Consider the following 18,405-nt stretch of genomic DNA (forward strand, 5'->3'; position numbering starts at 1 on the left):
AAGAGAACACTCAGGCAAGTCACAGATAAGCCCTTTCCAACATTCCAATCTCAGTAACATTGTGAACTATGGGAATGATTTTAGCAACATTGTGAACATTTGTTAGAAACAGTTTCCTTGAAAGAAAAGTCTTTCTGGGCAGTCCTGGTGGCTCAGTGGTTTAGCACCACCTTCAGCCCAGGGCCTGATCCTGGAGACCCGTGATCGAGTCCCACATCAGGCTCCCTGCATGGGGCCTGCTTCTCCCTCCGCCTGTGTCTCTCATGAATAAATAAATAAAAATAAAATCTTAAAAAAAAAAGAAAAAAGAAAAATCTTTCCAGCTTGTCACTTGCCAGTCATTCAGCTTTGCAAAGGAAGACCCTTCTCTGCTTTCCATTCCTGAATGAGCCATGTGTTGTCTGGCAAGTTTTGCCATATTTTTTAAAACTGCACTCATTATTAGCCTTTGTTATTTTGTTTTAAAGATTTTATTTATTTAGGACACTTGGGTAGTTCAGTGGTTGAGTGGCTGCCTTTGGGTCAGGTCATGATCCCGGGGGTCCTGGGATCAAGTCCCACATCGGGCTCCCCGCATGGAGCTTGCTTCTACCTCTGCCTGTCTCTGCCTGTCTTCTCATCATGTCTCTCAGGATCTTTTTTTTTTTTTCTTTCTTTCTTTAGATCTTTTTCCTTCTAAAAATATTTTATTTATTTGAGAGAGACATCGAGAATACAAGTGGGGGGCAAGGGGCAGGAAAGGGGAGGCAGACTGCCCACTGAGCAGGGAGCCTGACACAGGGCTTGATTCCAGGACCCTGAGATCATGACCTGAGCCAGAGGCAGACACTTAACTGAGCTACCCAGGTGCCCCATTAATTTTTGTTGTTTAATGAGAACCCCCAAAACCTCTTAGAAAAGCTTAACTGCCCCCCATCCACCCCGAGGATGCCAAGAATAGTGTTTTTTACTTACAACTTCAAACAGCTACTATTTTACAATAAAATTGTAACTTGTGAATACACCTTTAAAGGAGAAAAAAGCCCTCCAGTGTAGGTCTTCTGTGCCTCAGCTATGAAGTAAGACCTAACCGGTGCGGTGCAGGCTGGAGTGAAGTCTAGTGCAGGGACTCTGAGGATCCCTACTCGCTTTTTGCTCCGCTGCATTGGGATTCATGGCACTCTTGACACCCAGCTGTGGAGTCAAATCTAGAGACATAATCCCAGCTGAGATGCCAGGCGGAGTACAGAGCACTGTTAGGAGGCTGCACATACCTGTATGTAAACCCACGTGTGCCTGCAAGCCAAGGACCAGCTGGCACCCCGCTGGCACCCTGCTGCCACTGGACCCCTCCGCCTCATGGTACCTGGCCTGCAAAGAGCCTCCTTAATCTTTAAGGGCGTCCAGGCCTCCTAACGACAGCTGCAAGTGTTGGGTCTTTTTTTTTTTTTTTTAAGATTTTTTTATTTATTCATTTGAGAGGGCGAGGGCATAAGATAGGAGGGTCAGATGGAGAGGAAGAAGCAGACTCCCTGATGAGCAGGGAACCCCATGTGGGGCTCAATCCCAGGACCCCAGGATCATGACCCGAACTGAAGGCAGAGGCTTAACCAGCTGAGCCACACAGGTGCCCCAAGTGTGGGAAGGTTTATACAGAGAAGTTGGCCTGTTGGCCTGTTCCCAGGAGTCACAGATGGGGCTGATTGTTCTCAGAGGCAGCCCCAGCACCTGAGAGCCCCTAGTTAGGGAACACAGGAGTCCCCTGACTTAATTCAGCAAGTTCAGTCTTGGTAGATGAGGCAGTACAGGGTGGAGCAGAAACTGCACCAGGCTGGGAAGCAGACCCGGAAAGTTCTGTCTCAGGACTTGAGCACCTTCAAGTGACAAATGAGCAGAAGAGGTGAGATGTTGAAGAGGGTTTGAACTTTCTAGAAAGTAGCTGGCTCATCCTCAGGCCTGGAAAGAGGGTTGGTATGAACGATTCACTCACAGGTAAGAGGCCAGGTGGAGTGTGACCAAACTGATACCTTGTTAGCTTCACTAGGACTTCACTTTACCAGTTCTAATTTTTTGGTCTGAGCCCAGCCTTGCTTGGGTTCAGAATGTCAGCAGGAAGTCATGTTTTCCCACTGCCTCAGTTTCCTTCCTGTGTTAATCTTAGGAGAAAAAACTTACTAGGAAGAAGTCCACGTGGCATTTTCATCCATGGAAATATGGTGAACCCATCACCTAATCCAATGTAACTGTGTTTGTTTGGCGATATCAGCCTTGAAGGTAAATAGTGACATACAGACTACCTGCCAGCATATCCGGGGCGTGGCGAGCCTCACACCACACCCTGACAGCCTTTATCCCAAGCTCAAACTTTTCAGAGCTACCAAATAAACTAGAGGAAAAAAATGTTTGCAAGGAACGTGTCACATGATAAAATTTAGGCTTTATTTTACAGTAGGTCAATTCAAGTTCTTGTCTACCTCTTACATGGGGTGAGGGAGGCTGGGCTGTCAGCCATGGCCTCTTCGGGTTACAAGTCCAAAGGTGGCCCACACGTGGTGAATTGCGTCACTATGAACAGGGAAAACCTGGTCTTGCCTGACCAGATACTCACAGGGTTACAAAAGAAAGTAACCCGGCTCCAATGTAAGAACACGTTCTAAAAATTTTAAGCCTGAACTTGGCATTTTTAAAAGACTAAATGTGACCCTCTGTAAGGCACTCCTGTGTCATAAAGATGTGACTTCTACATCTTACATATAAACACACTGCACATCGTTCTGTGGTCACATCACAGCTGTGACACATACACAACAATTCACACGGGCTGGAATCCATCTTATTTCTGGTGATCAGGGCAGTCCAGCCTGCCACTGCCATAAAGGGTGTTCTCAGCAGAGGACCCCCAGGACCCGCTGCTTCACACTGACCTTGTTCGATCTATAACAGTGACCAGGTATTACCATGCATTTAACGATAAAAATGTATAGTGTTTCTGTTAAAGAGTTTCTGATAAAGGAATAGGCAATTATTCCTTTTTTGTGTATGTCCTTCACATGTTTTAAAATAAGCTATGTCCTGTATTTTTCTATTATCTAAGATTCACAAGTAAAAACATTATAAAAAAACAAAACATATCCTTGAAAATTCCAGCATTTGTGGTGTACGATACTTACACTTCTTTGGCAATGCAGAATCTGCAAGCTGACCACTCAGTGGCACATGTCATCCATGGAGACTGAGTGTGTCCTATGGATTTCAAATGATTCTCTAAAGTGAGAGACTGCCCCAGGCATAAATTATTACAGACAATTCATTGTGGGAACCAAGATCAAATTCAAAACCAACAGTCCCATTCTGATTTGACTCTAATGATGACAAGTGGTTGGGGGCAAATCTCGAAGTGACTGAAGTTCAGGAGAAGTGGTACAAGGAAGGCTGAGATCAAAACCAAGGGAGAGTCGGCAAAGGAATTCCAGGACCAGCCAGAGCAAAGAACAGAGAGGCCTGCTGCAGAGGCCTCGGATGGAGACCCCACAGCACAGGCAGACAGGTCACCTGGTCGAGAATGCTCTGTGTGCAGCCCACATCCCCACTGGACACTGTCCACCTGAAGGTGCCACCGATTTCAACTGAGATACATCAAGCCAGTGAACACTCTCTGTGCAAAGAAACAGAGAAGGTTTTCAGTAGATGCAAACTGCTCCACGGATTGCGGCAGGGCCCTTGACTCCCTGAGTTAGAGCAGCAGCTTCTGAGGTGTGGGTACTGTGGGGTCAGAACCAGCTCTAGGTCTCACACAGCTTGTTTGCAAGGCACTTCCGTCAAGGTCACAAGGAAGTGTGTGTGTGGGGGGGGAGGATGTGTTTTTAAAAGTTCATCTTCCACCGCAGTTAACAGACGGATTGCTGACAGCTCCAAAACACTCAATTGATTAGTGTCTTTTCAAAATTCAACTCTTAGAAACTTCTACATCCCGAAAGTCCACAGGTGCAAATGTGCAAACCCCAAAGAGGGCTCCAAAGTGCTTCCATAAGGCAAGACTCTCGCTCAGCTCCCAGCGGCCTCTTACTCCACTTGAATGAGGTCAGTGAAAATCCAACCGTGACTGCACAGTCTTGCAGCCCTTGTCTGAGTAGATTTTCTCGCTTTTGGGGAAAAATGTCATTTCCTCTGCCACTCTGGTGACAACATCCTCATCTATGGCAGAACCACGGGCCCTCATCTCTGCCCGTACACACATCTTCACATGTCTGTACTCCAGGGGAAGGAAGGGGATAAAGTAATCGATGAGGTTCCTATCTATCAGTCCGCTGTGCCACAGGCCACCTGCAAAGCAAGACACACCTGGGTCTTCCCATTATTGTCGCTGTCACCCAGCCAAGCTCACTGCTCTCACAGGGCCCAGTCTGATCCTGATCCACAGTGCATTCTTCATGCCTATACCCCTCCAGATTCTCTTTTTCTCAAGTGTGCAACAAGCCTGGTAAAAGGACTGTCAAGTTACCCCCTGCTAACTGGCTTCTATTATAGAATGCTGGAAGAATAAGTCCCTACTTCAGTGAAGACAGAGACACATGGATTCGGTGGCTTTGTGGAAGGTTTAAAGAAAGAGGTGACTCTGCAGGGAGGGCTAGGGGGCTCCTCAGCCTGGGAGACTCACTGTGTTTATTGTTGAAGACGCCGACAGACAGCACGGGTTCCAGGTCCTTCAGCTGAATGTCTTCCCTTTTTCTTCCCGCCCGCCAAAAGTCAAGGGCAATCTTAGTTATGAGGTCCCCACCTGCATTGCTGAATTTGCCAAAGTAGCAGAGTAAGATTACATAGTAAGATTCTGTGTCTGATCAAGAATCATACCTGCTCTTGGGTTTATTCTTAACTGAGGAATATGTACTAAGTGTTCCTGGAAAAGGGCAAAGTAAGCATCTGCCCTTACGGAGCTTGAAATCTGCTTTTCCAGGAGCACCTGGGTGGCTCAGTCAGTTAAGTGTCTACCTTCAACTCAGGTCATAATCATGGGGTCCTGAGATGGAACCCCACATCAGGCTCCCTGCTCATTTGGGAGCCAGCTTCTCCCTCTCCCTCTGCCTGCTGCTCACCCTGCTTGTGCACCCTCTCCCTTTCAAATAAATAAATATTTTTAGAAAAAGAAATCTGCTTTTCCAGAACTTGCCGCATAATGCTGTCTTTTGATAACCCTCAGTGGCATGTGCAGGTAACAAAATCACCTGTTACCAACAGTATCTAATGCATTTTCTCCTGCCCACACTCCATGCCATGCCAATAATAGCAACCCCAAAGTAAAAGTCAGCAATTCACTTTTGCCAGCTACCTTTGTCCCTGGGCAACAGAATGCCAGGACCTCCTTCTAGCACCGGGAGAATGAATGGCTTCTGTGCCCCTGAGAAGCCACATCCTGCTGACCTGAGAAAGATGAAGATGGCCTTCCGGAAAGACACGCCATCAACCTGCTCGTAGTAGTCTAGAAATGGCTTGATTGCATCGATGATTCCAGGGTGCAGTTTGTCCATCTCATCAAATATGAACACGGAGCTCGCACATGCGCTCACGTTACCCCGAATCCATCCTTGTAACTGGTCCTAGACCAACCATAAAAGAAAGAGGATGCAGAGGCTCAAAGGCTGTGGCTAGGGGAGAAGCACAGCACGGTTCCTCATGCTCTGCGAGATGACAAATTCGAGCTCTCTGGGATTTCAGTAAGAGCTTGGAAAATGCCTCCTAACTTCCATTCACTGGGTAACAGTTTTTCCGGAACTTTATCTATAAAAAGTGGAAACTGGCAGATAGGTGCTAAAATGCAAAGTTGTTTTTTTTCCCCCACCCTAACTCAAATGGTTTGCTAAATGTTACTTTTTAAAGGTGTAAGAGCAAGATGCATGGATATTCATCAGTTCACTGTTACCCAGCCCATAATTTTAGCTCACTGTGGCCTGAAATCTCAAGTTCATTTTAGCAGACAGACTGAGGAATAAGAAGCTGGACTCAGGCTTGCAGTGCCCCCAAGCTGTGCCTATACTGATGCAGGGAACAAACTGAGCTGGCATTCCATGGAAAGCATTTATTCCTATGCTTTCCCGAGACAAAGATATCCAAGCAACAAGCCCTACACCCCAACACATGAAAGGCTCCAGAGGCACCCTCATCTATTTACTGTTTTCCTAGAGATTCATGAAAGAATTCAGGAAACCAAAATTATTTCTTTTCAGCAATTTCCCAGCTCAGTTTGTGTGGCAAATAGCACTGTCATTTCCTCGTTCAGTTCAGTTTGTTTCTTATTTAGGTCCCCACCTAACACTGGGGCTATTAACCTTTATAAGAACAAAGGCCACTGAAACAAGAACCCTACTAGACAACTTAATAGAAATTAAATGTAGAAATAATATCTCAAAAGGAAGAATGATCATAAAGGGTCAATTCTGCGAGGCTTTCATTTGACAAAAGAAAGCAAAAAAAAAAAAAAAAGAAAGAAAGAAAGAAAGCAACATCAAGGATTTGGATGGGAAGAACAAAGGAAATAACAGCTACTGAGGGGAAAAAAAAATCCTCTAGTCTACGGTGCTAAATGCAGAGTGTTAACTACAGACACTGCATCATAGGTGGGAGGCTTTCATGAAGCCATGTCAGAACAAATCATTTAAGACTGCTCCATGTCAGGGGCACCTGGGTGGCTCAGTGGTTGAGCGTCTCCCGTTGGCTCAGGTTGTGATCCCAGAGTCCTGGGATTGAGTCTCACATCAGGTTCCCCACAGGGAGCCTGCTTCTCCCTCTGCCTATGTCTCTGCCTCAATCTGTGTCTCTCATGAATAAATAAAATCTTAAAAAAAAAAAAAAAAAAAAGACTGCTCCCCTTCATCAAGGGCTGGGACAAGAAATCTGAACACGCTCATTCATTGTAGAACGTGGTTACTCTGCAAACCCAGAGTTGGTGATCTGGGCCCAAGTTTCTGATTTCCCACAAGGCCAGAGAGATTGTAAGGAGCAAGTGCCCTCGCCTCTCTTGGCTCAATCTTTTAATGGAAATAAATTCACCCGTCCCACTGTATTATTTTGTGATCAAATGGAAAAAAGAAAAAGTCGTGGGAGAGCTCTGCAAATAGCAAAAGGTTACTGAGGGCAAGTGTGCCTTAACTCAATGGGGCCTGGAACTATTGCAGTGCAAAAAGAAGCAGCAGAGGCCAGAGTTAGTGAGCAGGTGGCCCAGACCAGTCCAAGTGGCCTGTGGATAGGATAACACGATTCTCTTGCCTGGTACAGTTTTATCTGTTGCTCGTGAGGGAAGTGCAGAGTCGAGACAAACAAGTGGACAAAGTTACTCTTCAGGCCTTTTGAGTGAAGATTTTCAGCCACAATTTGGCTGACAAAATTCTTGCCCGTGCCAGCCCAGCCATGTAAGGAAAGAGTCAGCGGTTTCTTGGGATTTTTGTTGTTCTTGAAGCCAGTCAGCGCCTTGAGAATCACCTCTGTGGCCAGATGCTGCCCAAAGAGCTTCTCCTCTAATTCCAGCTTGAGGGCTGCAGGAGCCAGCCGGAGAACAGAGAGAAAAACACACATTAAACAGGCACCAGAGAAGCAGCACTTTCCCCAGCTGGCCAAAGCGAAAGGCACATATTAGTAAGCAGTTCAGCAGGGTGCCTGCCAAACCCCAGGGCTGGCCCGGAGGCACAACCTCGGGTCGCAGTCACACGATGCCACTTCCACGATGTCCTCCTTAATACTCCAGTGTCTGGTAAGGAAGCTAAACGTGTTCATTCATCCAGGGATGAGCCCTCTCTTGAGTGACCTGCATGCTATTCCCCCAGACACCCCTGCTGGCTTGTAAGAAAACCAAGGGCCACCTGTGGGCTTTCTGGGCAGCCGCTGCACGTCTGAAAACTACTTAATAGGACTGCCAGGGTGCAGAGAGCTGGGCACGCTGCTCTCTGCTTCTTCTCACTGTACTCGCAGGGAATCCGAGGCATGGAGGAAGGAGGCTGGGCGGAGCCCCACGACCGGGAGCATGGATCTCAGAGGGCACGGCTTCCAGGGCTGGAGTCCGGACCGAGGCCCCGTCCGTCCTCCCGCCCGCCCGAGCTCAGGGGGAGCGCCGCGCCCCTCGCGGGCCGACCCGCCCTACCCGACGCGTTGAGCCGCTGCTCCTCGAGGCAGCACTCGGCGAAGCGGCAGAACAGGTCCGTGTAGGACAGGTAGCCGGTGAGCGCCGACGCGGCCGCGATGGCGATGCCCACGCTGATGGGCTCCAGCCCCGCCACCGCGCGGGCCGCCAGCAGCAGCCCCGCCGCCGCCGCACGTCCGGGCCGCGCCGCCCGCCGCATCGCCCCGCTCACAGCCCGCCAGCCTCAGCGCCGCGCTGCCCACTCACCGAGGCGCGGGCCGGACTTCCGGCTGCGGCACTTCCGGCTGCGGCACTTCCGCCCCGCAGGCCCACCCACCCCTCGGCGCGGCCGCGGCCGTGGGGGGGAGCGGGGGCGGGGCTCCGCGCCGCCATCTTTGTGCGTGGCGCGAGAGCCGTCCAGGGCCTCAGCTGTCGTGAGCCCGGCCGGCCCCGGCCCCGCCCCCGGCCCCGCCCCCGGCCCCGGCCCCGCCCTGTTCTCGCCGCTCTGTGCCCTGCCCTCTCCCGGCCCCACGCCCGACTTTGCCAGCCCTTCCCCAGGACCTGTAGTGACCCTCCCCACGAATGCCCACCTGCCTGCCTCCTTGAGACAGCTGCCCTGCGCCCTGGGCACCTGGGCCCACCCCCCCCGGGAGGCACCACGACTGCGGTCCCCGGCGCACAGTCCAGCCCAAGCTCGCTGTGCCATTGCTCCTGCTGCGAGGCCGGCCCCAGCCGGTGCCCGGGAGACGGGGGGACGCGGCGGTGAAGGAGGGGGGTGGGCCCTGGCCGGCTGGAGCCCCGGGGCCGTGGAGCAGCGAAGGAAGGCTTCCGTCTACACTGGGGATCCAAGGAGTTGGTCAAGAAGTGAGGAGTGGACCGTCTACACAGAACAGAAAGTGCAAGGGGCGCCTGGGCGGCTCAGTGGGTGGTCTGCCTTCCACTCAGGTCTTGATCCCGGGGTCCTGGGATCGAGCCCCACGGCAGTGGGGAGGCCCTGCTCAGCGGGGAGCCTGCTTCTCCCTCTCCCTCTGCCTGCTGCTCCCCCTGCTTGTGTTCTCTCTGTCAAACAAAAATCTTACAGAAGAAGAAGAAAGAAGAAAAAGTGCAATTGGGGGAAGTATTTCACGTGCATGAGGCTGATGAGAATGAGGATGCAGAGCTAGCAGATACTGGAATGGGAAGGCTGCAAGTGCTGTAAGGAGTCCGCCCCCTGTTCTGGGGACCCCAGGGAGCCACAGAAGGTTTCACACAGGGAGCGGCGTCTCACACAGAGATCCCTCTGGCTGTTTTGTTCAGTAAGGAAGCTGGCCCAGGCTTTGCTGAAATTAGCTGAGTTCACCCATCAGCTAACCTTTCAACAGACGTTTAATGAACACCAGCTCTGCGTCAGAATGCCATATGCTGGGGATGCAGCAGGAGCAGGGCAGACAGAGACCTGTCTCCACAGAGCTCTCGGTCTGGGGTGAGGGAGCCAGGCGAGCAGCAGATGGGTTACATCCAGTGTGGTCTGTGCTGTGATGTAGGATGCACAGAGGAGGCACCTCACCCGATCTGCAGCCTGGGGAAGGCTCCCCTCCATGTCTCAGTGTAGACCTGAACAATGGAGTAACATTGCTGTGGGGTTAGATTCCATTGAATTACACTAGAAGAGCAAAGTAACAGTATCATCTTAAGATGTTGATACAATAGACAGGAAATCGGGTCTTCTGTAACCATTTAAAGTTATGATGAAAATTTTCAATGTCAGTCTAAAAATGCACAAAGTATGTGTGAGCAAAAAACATGTGACAGCCCCTTCTGGAAAGCATACCCTGCTTGGTAGTCATTGGCTCTTCATCCTTCATGTTAGCTCTGCATTGAATTTATGTAGTTGGTGCCTCCCTTCTGGATTAGCAGTGGCTAAGAAAGGACTTAGGTATGGATCCAGAGCTTGGTTCTCTGGCCAGATGGCCTCCTTCCTTTCCACCATCAGCCTCTTTGTTGCCACATCTTCCCTGTCTCCCCACTCTACAATCCTAGCCTGCCCTGAGGCTCTCTGCTAGACCGCTTCTTTCTCCCTCCTCTCTCCCTGGGTGAAAGGCCCCAACTTTCTCCCTCAAGACCTTGCATCTGGCTGCACACTGGACATCTCCATTTGGCTATTCCTCAGACATGTCAGCACCCATAGAGTCAAACAGAAGCCTTAATTGTTTTCTGCAAACATGTCCCTCCCCCATGGTCCTTATCTCAGGAAGTGGACTCATTTCCAGCAGTTGCTTAGATCAAAAGCTAGCGCTTGTCCTGGATTCTTTTCTCCCCCAGCCCCCACTTCTAATCCATCAGCAGGTTGCTGACCTCACATCCAAAACCTATCCAGAGCTCCTCAGTCACCACCTCCATCTTCTTGGCCACTCCTAGTCCAAGCCTCCATCATGGATGGCCACAGTAGCCCCCAGGGAGCCCCTGCCTCTGCACTTGTCCTCTCTGATCCATACTCCCCATGATAAAAGGGACCAGTGGCGTTTTCACAACAAATTGGATCTTGTCACTCCTTTGCTCAACCTGTCAATGGCTTCCAAAAGCCCTTAGGGAAAAAACCACCCTTTGTATTCCGATCTCACAACCCCTTCCCTCTCCTGAGCAAGGAGACCCCTGTCCTCTCTGCCTGGACTCTTGCTTCAGAGTCTCACTTGGTAAAGAAATTTCAGGCCTCAGCTTGAAGCCCACCTGCCTCATCTAAAGGAACCCCCACTTCCACCACCAGTGGCCTACTGCCCCTATCACCCCAGTTGTGTCCTTTTCTATTGTCTATCTCTCACTCTGGACTAGAACTTCAGGAGGACAGTATCCGTGTGTTCTGTTTCTCTAATTCTCAACTGTGCCACATACACAGTAGGTGTTCAATAAATACATTTAACGTTCAAGGATCGCATACTCTCTAATAGGGCAGACTCTGATCTGAGGGCTTGGGATGCCACTATGGACTAAATGTTCTCATCCCTCAAAATTCATATTCTGAATGTGATGGTATTAGGAGGAAGGGTCTTTGGGAAGTGGCTGGGTCATGAGGATGGAGCCCTTAACAGGAAGATGTTAATAATACAGGAAATTGGGTGAGAGCTGTATAGAAATTGTCTGTACTATCTGCAGATTTTCTGTAAATCCAAAATAAAAGGTTTCCTTTCTTAAAAAAAAAAAAAAAGCAGTTTTGTGTGTGCTCCTATCTGACCATCAGTGATATTGTAAAAAATCATCATCACAGAAGCTTTAATTCTTCTTAAACTGAAGTTGGTCTGTGAAAGTGAGTAAATTGCACTTCATGGGCAGAAATGCTCAAAAGACCAAATGCAGCATATGTGAAATGGATAAACTATTTTATATCCATGAAAAGAAGAGAGGATCCCAGGTGTGGGTTGTGCAGGACACAGTGGTGGGAGCTCTGGGTCCTTGGTGCTCTGGCACTGTCCTCATGAAGAGAGAATCTGATTGGCCCAACCTGGGTCAGGTATCTCGATCTTGTGTCTACTAACCATGGGCAAGGGTGTTGTTGTGCCAGAGCAGCCCCCACTTTGTACTATTTTACATATTTCTATGACATTATGTTTCCCTAAAAATGTGAATATTTCCTGACTTGTCCTTTGGTCATTTATCATGAAGTTGAATCCATCCGTGGCAAGTGGGAAGATGGCCACAAGAGTAAGGGCCTCAAAGCCCCCTCCCAGAGAGCTTGCTGGGGTCCAAGATGCATTGGAGTCCCAGGAGAGGATATAGCTGAACCCCACAGTTGCGCCCCAACTAATAACCATCCTGATACTGCTTTGCATTCCACTCCTGCTCTTTTAAAAAAGTTTAAAAGTTTTGTTTGTTTTTTTAAGATTTGATTCATTTATTTGACAGAGAGCAAGAGAAAGAGCAAGAGCACACACGAGCAAGGGGAGCAGTAGGCAGAGGGAGAAGGAGGGAGGAGGAGGGAGCCACATGCAGGGCTTGATCCCAGGACCCTGAGATCATGACCTGAGCTGAAGCAGATACTTAACCAACTAAGCCACACAGACACTCCAAGAAATTTTAAATTTTTTAAGTTTTATTTTTTTAAGATTTTATTTATTTATTCATGAGAAACAGAGAAAGAAGCAGAGACATAGGCAGAGGGAGAAGCAGGATCTGTGCAGGAGCCTGACATGGGACTCTATCCTAGACCCCAGGATCATGCCCTTAGTCAAAGACAGACACTCAACTGCTGAGCCACCCAAGCGTCCCTAAAATTTTTTAAGTTGTCCCATAAAACAACTTACGTAGGTTGCCTAAGTGGCTCAGCAGGTTAAGTGTCTGCCTTCAGCCTGGGTCATGATCTCAAGGTCCTGGGATCAACCCCCACATCAGGTTCTCTGCTCAGGAGGAGTCTGCTTCCCCTTCTCCTTCTGCCTCTCCCCCCTGCTCCTGCTCTCTCTCAAATAAATAAATAAAATCTTTTTTTTTAAGATTTTATTTATTTATCCGTGAAAGACACACAGAGAGAAAGGCAGAGACGTAGGCAGACGGAGAAGCAGGCTCCAGGCAGGGAGCCTGATGTGGGACTCGACCCTGAGCAAGGGGGCAGGTGCTCAACCGCTGAGCCACCCAGGCATCCCTAAATAAATAAAATCTTAAAAAACAATAAAACAACTTATATATTTCAAATGGACAAAAAAAATACTATCATATACAGTATCTTAGGATACATTCCCTTAGAATGGAAACTTCCAATGCTCTGAGGTCTGTAAAATATACCTAGAAACTTGGCTTCTATAGAAAATGAAGACTATGTAACTCAGATCAGGGGGAAGGTAGTGGAAGCTTATGGTTCTTTTTTATTAATTGCTGTAATACTGTCCTTCGGTGGCTGAGGGAGTTCCATATTTTTTTAAGACATCAATAGACACCAAAGCTCTTGTAGGATAACTTTGATGCTACACGAACTCTGCCATTTTGCTGGCACTGATATGGCTCTTGGGTGGCCACTCCATTAGAACTACTACTCCATTCATATTCATTTTTGTTACAAATCTTACAAAGGGGAGTGATTCTGGGTATTTAGATCCTCGTTCTATCCTAAGGCTGTATGTTCTGTTTTCATAAATTTCCCAAGCCTGTGCTGGCTGCCATTTCATGTCACTGTAACTGGAAGCCGGCTGCCTTCTTCACCCTCCACCCATCCCCTGGCCCTCATGTTGTACCATTCCCTTTACTCTTTCTGTCATCGATCTGTTGGAGTATTGCCTTCAGTGTTTAAATTGTTGGTCAAAAGCACCAGTTTGACTCCTACGGGCTGTCATAAGTTGAAAGAGCGACCAGAAAAGCCTTGATTCCGCTGGAGGCAGGCCTCGGCCCTCTGGTTTCCCCGCGGGCTGAGATTTTCAGGACCACAGACAGCGCCCCTGGTCGCACCTATTTTTCCAGAGAGTTTTGGGTTTGCCCAGAGAGGTGTCCCTACCTGATAGACTGGATGGGGCTCGGCCCGGCTCTGGGAAGACCTGGGGAGGGAAGCACTAGAGGGTGCTCGTGAGCTGCTGGTCTGAGGACTCAGAGGCCCATTCAAATCTTGACTCTACCACTTACCACCGCTTCGACCTTCAGAAGGTCACAGAAAATAATGACAACCAAAAAAACTCAAAAGCCCAGATTATTTAAAATGCCAATGTTTACATTAACCCTTGTTCTTATCCAAGTCTTATCAGTGTATATAGTGCACAGTGTTTTGTTGTGCCCAAGATTGCGAATCCGAGAAACCACCGAGGAGCCGACACCCATGCAAGTACACGAGGGTTTATTAACAAGCTCGAGCTTGGGTCCAAGTGTACCCGACACAACCGAGCAGGGACTTGGACCCCGAGGTGGGTTCCAGCTTAGTTTTATGGGCTGGTCTAGGGATACCTCCAGAAGGGGTGGAGGAATTTCTCAAGTTCTGTTTACATTCTGATATGGGGCTTTCAAGGGCATTAAGCTCTGTTCTCATTCTAATATGGGGCTTCCTGCCACTGGCGTTGAGCTGTTCTCATTCTAATATGGGGCTTAACTGAGGTAAGGTAAAGTTCACCTCTTATTCACTAGGGCCTGAGGTGGCTGTACCTGTGCTAATGATGAACTTAAGGTGGAATGGCCTTAATTTTCTTGGCCTCCACAGTTTGGTGTTCTGCTTCTCTTGTTTGTTATTTTGCATACAATGATACCCATTTTGTTTCTACATTACATATGCTTTTATTTTTTAATTTTTTCATTTTTAGAGATTTTATTTATTTATTCATGAGAGACACAGAAAGAGAGGCAGAGACATAGGTAGAGGGAGAAGCAGGCTCCATGCAAGGACCCCGATGCAGGACTCCATCCCAGGACCCCAGGATGACAACCTGAGCCAAAGGCAGATGCTCAACCACTGAGCCACCCAGGTGCCCCTGCCCTGAGCTTTTTAAAGACCCAGGTGCAGTTTAATGAGTTTTAACATCTGTATACTCTCACAAAACTATCACCACAATCAAAACTGGGACCATCACCCCCAGAAGATTCCTCTTGTCGTTTTGTCATCCTTCTTTCTCATCCAGCCCCCCATGTCCCTCCCCTGTCAGCCACGGATTTATTTTCTATCACTGTAGATTAGTATGCTTTTCATAGAATATTGCATGTTTTAGAAATAACATGATGTATTATTTTGTTTGTTAAATGCTTTACACTAAATGCCAGATTCCAGGTACATTAAGTCATTATCTCATTTAATTCTAAAGCAACCCTGTGGGACACTTGGGTGGCTCAACGGTTGAACATCTGCCTTTGGCTCAGGGCATGATCCCGGAGTTCCAGGATCCAGTCCCATGTCGGGCTTCTTGCATGGAGCCTGCTCTTCCCTCCGCCTCTCTCTCTCTCTCTCTCTCTCTGTCTCTCATGAATAAATAAATAAAATCTTAAAAATAAATAAATAAATAAATAAATAAATAAATAAATAAAGCAACCTTATGAAATAGCAGTGGAAATCTCCATTTTATAGGTGAAGTTGAGATCCAGAGAGGTTAGCTAATGTGCCTGAGATGCTTACTATAGGAGTAGAAAGTGGTGGAACCAGAATGGACACTCAGCTCATCCGGAGCTCCCTTCCCCTAAGCTCCCACCCACCGATCTGCCCCTCTCTCTCCTTCACCAAGCAGGAGATAAGCTACCTGGGTTCAAATTCTGCTTCTGCTATGACCATGTGTATGACCCTGGGCAGGTTACTGAGCCTCTCCAGGTGCAGGTTCTTCATTTGTAGAATGTTTGTAACGATAGTGTCTTCTTTACAGGGTTGCCCTCAGGGTCACTTGAGATGATGAGTGTGGGGGCACGGTACTTGGCTCGGGCAGGATGACTGAATACAGCATCATGGTGTGGGATGTAAGTGCAGCCAGACAGCCGTGCAGCGCACGACAGGAACCAGGGAGGCAGTAAGGAGGCCTTGGTGTGGGAAACAAGACTTCTGGGAAGCTATCTCCTTGATATCTTGAACTCCTGGACTGCTATTGTCTGTTCTGCTCATGTTGGAAATGTGCTCTTTCATCTTCTAGGGGCCAAAATCTTCTTGGGCACTGTGCCTGCCTCCTCAGGATTCCCAGTGAGTAAGAAAGACTTGGTGCCACCCAGCAGGGTTCCCATCTGGTTGTGGGAGTCGGCACATCCCAGCAATTACAATTTAGCATTGTCTGTACCATGGCAGGGGTAAATATTTCCCGTTTCCCATTTATAATCCCTTGAAACTTTTATTTTATTTTATTTATTTGAGAGAGAGAGAGATCAGGAGAGAACACAAGCAGGGGAGGGGCAGAGAGAGAGGGAGAAGCATGCCCCACAAGGAGCAGGGACCCTCCCGCCGCCCAGGTGCAGGGCTCAATCCCAGGACCCTGAGATCATGACCTGAGCCGAAGGCAGATGCTGAGCCACCCAGGCACCCCCACCTTTGAAACTTTTTTCCTCCAGGTTCTACCAATGTCACTTAAGACCAAACAATTGCCCCATGGACAGTTCTTTATGAACACAATATTATTGAAAAACACCCCCAAGGTGTTGCTACTGCTACTACTGAAGCTGATCTGAAGCTCTGTCTTCCTTGTGCTTACACATACCACTCCAGCTCCTCACTATAGTTCCCTGACCAAGTGCCACCTCCAGTCCCCCAGTCAACCACAGACAGATGACCTAGGGCTGGGCTGTGGAATGACTGTCCTGGCTTGGAAACCCAGCCACACCACTGGAGGCTGTGTGTCCTCTGCAATCACTTATTTCCAGTCAAGTCTCAGATATTTACTCATGGGTTCTCTGCAGAATGTGTTTAACCCAAAGCTGGCTTCTTCTCCCTCTGGGTCCCCCTTTTGACCTCCCATGGATGTGGGATCGAGGTCTGCCAACCCACTTGTTAGGCAAAACACGACAGGCAAAGGAAATCTGCTGCCTAGATGGATCATGCACCTCTGAGGTCCAAACCCAACATTAGAGAAGAGGGTTCATGGATGGCATCCATAGGGGCTGTCGGTGTCGAGCTAAAGAAGACTCCAGTGCTAGTTTAAGCAGCAAAAGGAACTGGATCATCAGGCTGACGGAGACTCACAGGACCTCCCCTAATATGCAGAGGTGCTCAGGACCAAGGGAGGGACTTGAGTCATGTCCAGAGTGCCTGCCTCTCCCCCTCCTTCTTTTTCATCACCTTCCTTCTGTGCACCTGCTTCATTCTCTGCATAGCACCTGGCTTAGTGTGTGCTGTTCCAGACACACAGAGACCACACACTCACTGACTTCTTCTCTCCTCTCCACTCACAACCCCAATTCCAAATTCTCAGGGAAGAGGTTTGATTGGCCCAGCCTGTGTCAGATGCCCCCCAATCCAGCCAGCTGTGGCCTGGGGTGGGGACAGCATCCCCTGGTATGGCCCATGCAAGTGAGGAAAGGACTGCTCCCGAAAAGGGATCCTCCTCTAGTGTGGATCTCCAGGCGCCCTCCAGCACGATCCCTATGCCTGCCAATCATTCTCACTCTGTCCAACAGCCCTGCTCAGCACCATTCCAAACCTAAGTCCTTTCATTCATTCACTCATCCAGAGGATTCTTTCTTACTCAGCCTTTGGTTCTACTCAGACCCTCAACAGATTGGACGAGGTCCCCACATGGAGGGCGGCAATCTGCTTTACTCTTTACTCAGTTTACTGATTCAAATGTTAATTTCATCCAGAAACTCCCTCACAAACACATCCAGAAATAATGTTTAATGAAACATATGGGCACCTCATGACCTAATTGAGCTACACATAAAATTAACCATCAGACCCTCCAAAATAGACCAAGGGTGACCCTTCTCTTTGCACCCTTCAGGCTTATGATAGTGCTTTGCACATGGTGGGGAAGGGGGTGTCTTGTCAAGAATGGCAAAGGGGCTCAGATTTCACCCTGCTTGCAAGTTCCCATGCTGGCCTTCCAGCTTCATAGGGGCTGTCAAAGACATGAGCTTCCTAGGCCAGAGATGGGGACTTAATTACTCATGGCACAGATGCCAATAAATATATGTGAAATGAATGAATGGTTGGATGCTCTGCAGTTCTCAGCTACATAACCAGGAAATAGCAATCACCCTGATCTTTTTGGGGAGCAAGAGCTCCCCTCTGAAGTCAGTTAAAGAGATAAGATAGAGGACAAGACCAGTTTGGCAATACCTGGCAAAACTGAAGATGTATGTGCCCTGTGACCCAAAAATTCCACTCTTCAAGCTTTCATCATGTTATGGCACATGAAGAAAATGAAAGAGGGACGCCTGGGTGGCTCAGCGGTTGAGTGTCTGCCTTCAGCTCAGGGCGTGATCCTGGGATCCAGGATCAAGTCTCACATCGGGCTCCCTGGATGGAGCCTGCTTCTCCCTCTGCCCGTGTCTCTGCTTCTCTCTCTCTCTCTCTCTCTCTCTCTCTCTCATGAATGAATAAATAAAATCTTAAAATGAAAAAAGAAAATGAAAGAATGAGTACATCCCACTGGGATCAGTGGAGGGGCTGCTGGATGAGGGGACTGGGGTCAGGGCTCTGGCTGCCAATTGCCCACCTGCAGCCCATTCATAGCATGGAGTCCCAAGTCCTAATGGGACTCACACATGTGCACAGGAAACACACTTGAGGATATTTGTTGAGGCTCTGTGTATAATATTAAAAATTGGAAGCAAAACTAATTTTCCATCACTAGGGGAATGGATAAGCAAAACATTGTCTAGTCCTACAATGGAATATTACGTGGCAAGTAAAATGGATGAGCTTAAACTATGTGTACAAATGTCTGTAAACCTCAGGAACTAGAGTTGAGTGAAAA

At 48.5% G+C, this 18,405-nt stretch overlaps 1 protein-coding gene across 2 annotated transcripts; it reads right to left on the reverse strand.

The window, feature by feature from the left end:
• Positions 1-2,396: 2,396 nt before the first annotated feature.
• On the reverse strand, positions 2,397-8,362 carry TOR1B (torsin family 1 member B). Of its 2 annotated transcripts, XM_026009225.2 has the most exons (5): positions 8,108-8,362; positions 7,240-7,505; positions 5,398-5,573; positions 4,637-4,764; positions 2,397-4,302 (listed from the first exon to the last, which is right to left on the reverse strand). In XM_026009225.2, the coding sequence occupies exons 1-5, from the start codon at positions 8,304-8,306 to the stop codon at positions 4,061-4,063; spliced, it is 1,011 nt and encodes a 336-aa protein (XP_025865010.2). In that variant the 5' UTR covers positions 8,307-8,362; the 3' UTR covers positions 2,397-4,060. The 2 variants fall into 2 exon arrangements, with proteins under 2 accessions (XP_025865010.2, XP_072604520.1); XM_072748419.1 differs by lacking the exon at positions 4,637-4,764.
• Between the last annotated feature and the right edge of the window lie 10,043 nt (positions 8,363-18,405).

This window comes from Vulpes vulpes, chromosome 2, assembly GCF_048418805.1.
Source record: "Vulpes vulpes isolate BD-2025 chromosome 2, VulVul3, whole genome shotgun sequence".
Taxonomy (NCBI): Eukaryota; Metazoa; Chordata; class Mammalia; order Carnivora; family Canidae; genus Vulpes; species Vulpes vulpes.